This window comes from Psammomys obesus, unplaced genomic scaffold (genome assembly GCF_907164565.1).
Source record: "Psammomys obesus unplaced genomic scaffold, mPsaObe1.curated_primary_1811, whole genome shotgun sequence".
Lineage (NCBI taxonomy): Eukaryota > Metazoa > Chordata > Mammalia > Rodentia > Muridae > Psammomys > Psammomys obesus.
In genome coordinates, this window is record NW_026585626.1 from 14,187,961 (window position 1) to 14,195,327 (window position 7,367).

Sequence of the window (7,367 nt, forward strand, 5' to 3'; positions counted from 1 at the left end):
TAGATAGATAGATAGATAGATAGATAGATAGATAGATAGATAGATAGGAAAAAAACCCAATAGCTTCAAAACTTTTATTTATTTACTGTGTGTGTGTGTGTGTGTGTGTGTGTGTGTGTGTGTGTGTGTGTTTGCTTGCATACAGATGCCACATATATACGTGGACATCAGAAGACAGCTTTTCTCTTTCCACTAACTAGGTTCTGGAACTAAAATTCAGGTCATCAGACTTGGCATCAAGGTCCCACTAAGCCATGTCATCAGCCCATCAATAGCTTTTATATACATCGTTAATAACAAAACTTTAGGGGAAAAAATCAAGAAAGCAATCTGATTCACAGTAGGAAAAAAAATAGGAAAAGAGCAAGAGAGAAAGATCTAAAAATAAATTTAGCCACCATTTAACCATGAAAAGAAATAATCTCTTTGAAAATCCCTTATCAAAGGGATGTATATGTCTTTCAAATTAGAAAGACATATACATGTTCATGAATTGTTATAATGTCTATAAAACCCATTGTGACCAACAAGTTCAGTTCCTATCAAAATACCATTAAGGCCTGGAGAGATGGCTTAAAGAAGAAGAGCACTGGCTTCTCTTCCAGAGAACCCAGGCTCAATCCAGCACCGACATGGTGACCCACAACTGTAACTCTACCCCAGAGGATCTGATACCCTCTTCTGTCCTCCATGTTTATATAGACATGTGCAGACAAAATACCAATACACATAATAAGATCAGCACTTGGGAGGCAGAGGCAATCGGATCTCTTTGAATTTGAGGCTAATCCTGTCTGCAAAGGGAGTCCAGGACAGCCAGAGCTATACACAGAGAAACCCTGTCTTGAAGGAAAAAAAAAAAAATGACTAGTGACAGTACCTGCAGAAGTAGAAAAAGTAGTCTTAAAATTTGGATTGATCCACAAGACTGTCAAATAGCTAAAGCAGTCCTGAGCAGAATATTATTAACTAAGAACCATAGCACTGGCATAAAAACAGACTCACAGACTAATAGAGTAGATGAGAGGAGACAGAAATAAATGTATATATTTATGATCAACTGGTTTGCAACCAGGTAGTAACATATACTACACACATACATACAACATGTATACACACATATGCATAAAATACATGCAAATTTATCTTTATAAGGAAAATTGTAGCTCAAAAGATATAAAATGTGAGCTCAAGAGATGGTTCATCAGTTAAGAGCTTTTTCTGTTCTTCCAGAGACCTAAGTTCTGTTCTCAGCACCCATGTCCAATAGCTCACAACTTCCTGTAACTCCAGCTCCAGGGAATCTGACACCTTCTGGCCTCTGTTGGCACTGCATTCACTTACACAAACCACACATAAATAAAATAAAATAAAATCTTTTTAAAAAACAATTAAAACTGACTAAGTAGTTGCTGAAATACTAAATCATCTTTACTATCTTTGTTTCTTTATTTTTTGAGACAGAGTTTCTCTGTGTAGCCCTGCCTTTCCTGGAACTCACTCTGTATGTAGACTCTCTGGCCTACAGGAACTCAGAGATACACCTGCCTCTGTCTCCCAGTGCTGGGTTCAAATGCATATGCTGCTACTACCCAGCACTGTCTTTATTTCTTAAGTTTGATTTTAGTTTGAATTTTAAAAGCCTCTGACTTTCCATATTCTCTGACCTCCTGTAATTTTCATTCTACCCACTCTGTTCTCAGGTAGCTTCTGACCCCATCCAACAGAAATATATGCAAGTGTCAGTACTGTTCCTAATGAGTTAGGTTTCTCTCTGGCTGTCATTTGCTTTCCCCTCCTGAGGCCTACAAGAAACATAGTCCTCTCGCCTACTTTCCCAAGGAAAAAGTCTTGATTGTGCTGTAAACATCAATTATACCCTCCACAAATAACACCACGGAATCCTTCCACTATGTTTTGATGCTTTGGTGCCTGTCTTCAGCTCGTGTGGCTGAGATTTAAGAATGTGGGTGAAATTTTGTATTTAGTCAATTTCTATTATCCAAATTATATTGGCTGGTGTCTTTTGGCAGTCTAAAGATTTCCTGCCACTCATTATGTAAATTTTTTTCTCTTTTTAAAAATTTTCTCTTAAGCAATCAAGTACAAATTACAAAGATAACAGACAAATCACATAGAGGATTATAGAGGATTTTGTGGTATTATGTCCGTGTATCAGTAGCCTTCTTCATCAATCCACAATTCTGTGTTATTCTTCCAGCATGTAAAAATAAAAGGGCTGATTATGTCAGTCATTACCAGACAGTTATGAAATTAAGGTCTTCTTTTGCTACATTTAATAATAAGAACCAAGAGCCATTACCAAAAATAAACTGGACTTGTAAATTACATAAGCATTTAAGCCAGGTAGCATACACTTCAATATAGTAGAATGGATCTTATTTTGTAGATTCCAGCATCAAGGAATATCATATTGTACATGCAAGTGCACACACACGCACACAAACACACACATACAGAGTAAAATTGTTTGACCATCAAAACAGAAAGAAATTGTCTTATTCAGCACTAGAAATCATTGTTTAAATGAAATTAAGTACAAAAAAAATTATACATGTGGTCACCACTGACTAAGCAAGGGAAAGAGTTGGCTAATGAAAAGAGGGCAGCCAATGGAAACTGAGATACAGATGGACTATGCTATACTACATTGGATGACTCTGGTTAGCAACAATTAATTGAATATTTCAAAATAGCTAGTAGAGAACATTTTGAATTTGCTACACTTTGCCCAAAGAAATAATGTGACTAAGATGACTAAAGTGTTAAGCCAGAAGTATGTGTGTCTGTGTGTCTGTGTGTCTGTATGTGTCTGTGTGTATAAATGTCAAACATTGATGTGAACAAATAGGTCATTAAAAGTAAATGTGTATACATGGTATTTTAGCACATGTCTATAATCCCAGCATTCCTGTACTGAGGCAGAAGAACCACAAGTTTGAGGCAAGCCTGGGTTACAATATGAGCCCCTGTCCAAAAAAAAAAAAAAATCTAAGAAGTATTCTGCTTAAACTGGGCACAGTTGAACTATAATTATAGTTGCCTATAATCTCAGCATTTAGGGTGTAAAAGCAGGAAAATTGGGAGTAAAGGCCAGCCTCCACTACATACTGAATTTGAGCTAGCTATGAAACTGTCTCCAAAACCAAAATGAAATAAATTTCAAGGATGGGGATAGAGGAAACTGAATAAAAGATCTTCTAGCTGCTTTCTGTAGTATGACACTTGATCCAGAGCAATGACTATCTGACATGCCTAGAAGCCAGTTCTGTAGCATCAAGTTTTGCTGAATGATCTGCTAATTTGGAGACCCAGAGATATGTGTCAGCTCTGCCTCCCTGCAGGCTGGTAGTGGGACAATTTACAGGAGTAAAATGAGAGATTGTTTATTGGATGGATTGTCAAAGGGGACATTTTAGATTCTTTGTGCAGCCCATATGTGGTCATCAAATGTCTTTACAGGTCACAGGTTTCTTCTCAGTGTGAGGGAGAATTATATTCTGTGGGAGGTTTTGGACTTGTAATATAAGGTCACTGACTGAAGGATCTTTATTTGTTGTTTGTTTTTCATTGCTCATGGTAGGCAAGTAATCTACTGCTGAGCACACCCCAGCCAAATAAAAGGCTGGTCTTTGCTTTGTTTAGACAAATCTCAGCCTGGCCTTCATCTGGAGGCCACGTTGGCACTAAACTCTAAATCCTTTTGCCTCAGCCTCTTAGGTGCTGATATTACTGGTATGTACTACCACTCCTAGGAGTTGTTTCCAAAGTTAAAGTATGATTGGAATACAGCTCAACAGTTTCACTGTAAGGCATTTCTTCAAGAGAAATATAAATATACATTTACACGGAAGCTTCTATGCAATTTTTATTTGTATAGCCTAAAATTATGAAGTACTTTACTCTTCTGCAGTGGATGAATGGCTTGACCATACATACATTAATACTACTGAATGTTAGGCAGCAACACGAGAGCAAACTCTATTTATGTGTATAGCAACCTGGACAGATCTTAGTGATAAACAAAGCCAACGTCGGCCATCATATATATATGTTGGAATTCCACAAATGACAGTTTATACAGGTAAAAAACAGATTAGTCAGGGATTGCAGTAAAGAGACTTCTATAGGAAGAGAGCACTGTCCTGTTTGATTGGTGGCCATAGTAGCTCTGCACTCAAAGGCACTGGAGCAGCTATGCCACTGTCAGGCTCCCAACTCCACCTGTTTCCTCTACTTCAGAGAGGAAACTGAAGGAGTGGCATATGTTCAGCCTGAAATTGATTGTCTGATTCTGTCTTTCCTCTGTTTTACTTATAAAAACAAACAAAAAATGAGGGCCTATAGATAAACAGAAAGGATAACATTTTGCACCATGAAGCTGTTTCTTTACTATTTAAAACTAGTGATCCCCCTGTTTTATCATTTATCAGCTTCAGGTCTCTGCAGGTCTTAGGCCACAGTCTTTGAGTTCCTCATCATTTTGATATCTCTAGATTCAAAGTAGGGAGATGTGATCTCATTTCCTGCTTCTGGTTTTATTTTATATCTGCCACATACTGATTTTGGGTTCACCTGTTTTATTTCCAAGTGATTCTGTTCAGCCATTTTCTCTCAGAGAAGTTACAGCATAACTCCTAGGCTTAAGTCTTGACTCTTATCACTTATTTTTCAGTCTCTTTGTGGCTTTGGTTTTATTACTTATGAGTAACACCCATTTCATAGAATTTGTGGTGATGTGATTGAAGATACTTACTGTTAGTTAGGTCTCAACTGTATGTTGAGTGTGTGTTGGAGGTTTCATGGCTCTCCTGTTACCAGAATGACCTGTACTATGTCTGATCACAAGTTCCTTGGGGTACTTGCTTTGGGTAGGATGTCTTACTGGACTAAAGAATGGAACCACAGAAAAACCCTGAACCCTTGTGTGGCCTCATGTTATGCTGTTCTTATCATCATGACAAACACAATTACAAGACAGTAGTTTGAGCTAAATATAGCAGGAACACCAGGAGGAATCCATGACTCTCCTGTTACAAGATTAGCTGGGATTAAATAGAAGAGTTACAGTTAAACTCTAGCTCTTTCTGTTTTACACTGTATCTATTTGTTGAAGCCCTTACTATATTGTTTCTTGTATGAAGAACAAAGATAACAAAAGACTACATAATGCTTCATTTTAGCCACTCACAAATCCTCACTGGAGCTTGTCAAGCTTTTCAAAAGATTATGTACACACCCAAATGGAGAATCGCTCAGAAATAGATTGTCACTGCCATATGAAATGTTTTTGAGAGCTCCTAGGAGCTGTAATAGAGCCAGACCGCTGTGCTACTGAGCTTTTAACATGAAAAGTCAGTAGTGACCCTGGCAGCTGGGTGACTCATGTAGGAACAGTGGGAGTAACCCTGGCTGGGAAACAGAAGGCCTGGATATTGTTTCTCTTCTCTGTATCCTGCTCGGGATCTCAGGACTCTGAACTCTCAAGCCTGTACAATGGCCTTCCCAGGACGATCACTACCCTGCACTATCCCAGAAAATGAAGAAATCCCCGGGACAACCCTTAACAGTGTCCTGGAAGATAATGGGAATGAAGACGAGAGAGCTGTGTCCAACCTGCAGCGCAGGCACAGTGATGTAAAAGTCTACAAGGAATTTTGTGATTTTTATGCGAAATTGTGAGTGTCTCTCCTCTTGGAATGTGGGCTTTCAAATCTCCAGTTCTTGCATTCTGCATTCCCTAGCCATTTGTTTCAGATAATGTGTTTTAATTTAGTATGGCTTTTCTAGGGTGTACTGAGGGCTTGGGGTGGCTCACAGATTGTCTTGTCTCATAAACTTTCACCAGAGGACATTAACAGGTGTCAAGGAAAATACCACCTTCCTGAGAAGAATAGAAAGTTCTCATCTTTCTAATGACGGTACATTTTCATTGTGTTATCCATAAGAGAAGTTGGCACTTTGTGTTGTCAGGATCTATAACAGGAAAAAAATACACTCTGAAAGTTCTCAAAGATGAAACTAAAAATTTAATTGATAAATACTTTGTTGGGGAATTATTCCATAATTAATATTTGAGGTTGTTAGTAAATTCTCAAGATATTTGATAACAGAATTTGAATATTGTTGTATTTAAGAGCAGAAATTTTGTTTTGTGTGTGGTGATAAATGAAATGTTAAAAAATGGAAAGCTTGATTGTAGTTTCCTGTGCTGCCAACCTGTAGAGATACGTTCATAACATCAGTCCTCGTTGCCCAGTCAGGACTCTGTCCTAAAGGCTTTCACAGAAATACATTCTCCCTACTCCCATATTTTCTAACACTTTTTAGTGAAAACCATTTTCTGGAAAATTAAGCAATTAGGTATAATCTAATGATTTGTCTCTTAAAATAACTTCTACATATGTTACATTAAATATTGCCAACTGTAAAGAAAAAAAAATGTGTACAGGAGAGTCAAGCAAAAGAGGAGCTGGGCATGTAATCCCAACACTTGGGAGGTATTGAGAATCAGGAATTTGAGACCAGCCTGGGCTACATGAAACCCTATCTCAACCTATCTCAAAAAAAGAAAAAGACAACCAACCAGCCTATGAAGAAGAAGGTGAGAGGAAAGGGAAACATGAGGTCAGTAGGGAGGCAAGTGATTGCTGTTTCCTAGTCCTCCTTTGTTGCTAAAAGGAATTAATATATGTATATGAATATATATTCATATATTATATATATATATAACATTAATCTGTCTACCCATTTTGCCAATTCTGCTTGATTATTCAAACATAAATTAAGTCTCGAATTTAGTGAATATAAACAGGTCAGTGGTAAAAGCAGTTTTATCCAAGGACCTCATTATACTGTCTCAGTACCACCAAAAAAAAAAAAAAAAAAAAAAGCAGTGGGGATTGAAATCCAGTACTTCTTGTATGAGAAATAATATTTATTAATTCAATTAAAAATAACTATTACATGTTAATAATATAGAAAGAAGGATGCCATTGCCTTACCTTGTTGCACATTTGTTGATGTTTTTCTTGATACAACTCCCTCCTTCCAATCTGCTTCTGCATTCTTCACAGAGATGTAGATCAGAGGGTACTTCAGAACTTCGAGAGAACCCATCATCCCATACCTTGAGAATCAGTGAGTTAAGTGGTAGTGAATCTGGACATCCCAGAATGTTCTCCAGCTTTTGGGGAGGTCCATTAAGATTACTGAGGTTTGGGGTATCCTTGGAGAGAATTTAGAATTATAGTGATGCCATGTCTTTTAATGGCACTTTCTGCTTTTCAGGGATGTATGTGTGTGTGTGTGTGTGTGTGTGTGTGTGTGTGTGTGTGTGTGTGTGT

At 37.6% G+C, this 7,367-nt stretch overlaps 1 protein-coding gene across 5 annotated transcripts in view; it reads left to right on the forward strand.

The window, feature by feature from the left end:
* Positions 1-7,367, forward strand: part of Lims1 (LIM zinc finger domain containing 1) — a 114,777-nt gene that overhangs the window by 72,900 nt on the left and 34,510 nt on the right. For 2 of the 5 annotated variants that reach the window (XM_055614240.1, XM_055614257.1), the window contains exon 1: positions 5,457-5,699. The exons of the other annotated variants lie outside the window; for them this stretch is intronic. In XM_055614240.1, the coding sequence (XP_055470215.1) occupies positions 5,518-5,699 (182 nt within the window). In that variant the 5' untranslated portion in view covers positions 5,457-5,517. Of the gene's footprint in view, positions 1-5,456; positions 5,700-7,367 lie in introns of those variants that run through there. 5 annotated transcript variants of the gene reach the window in all.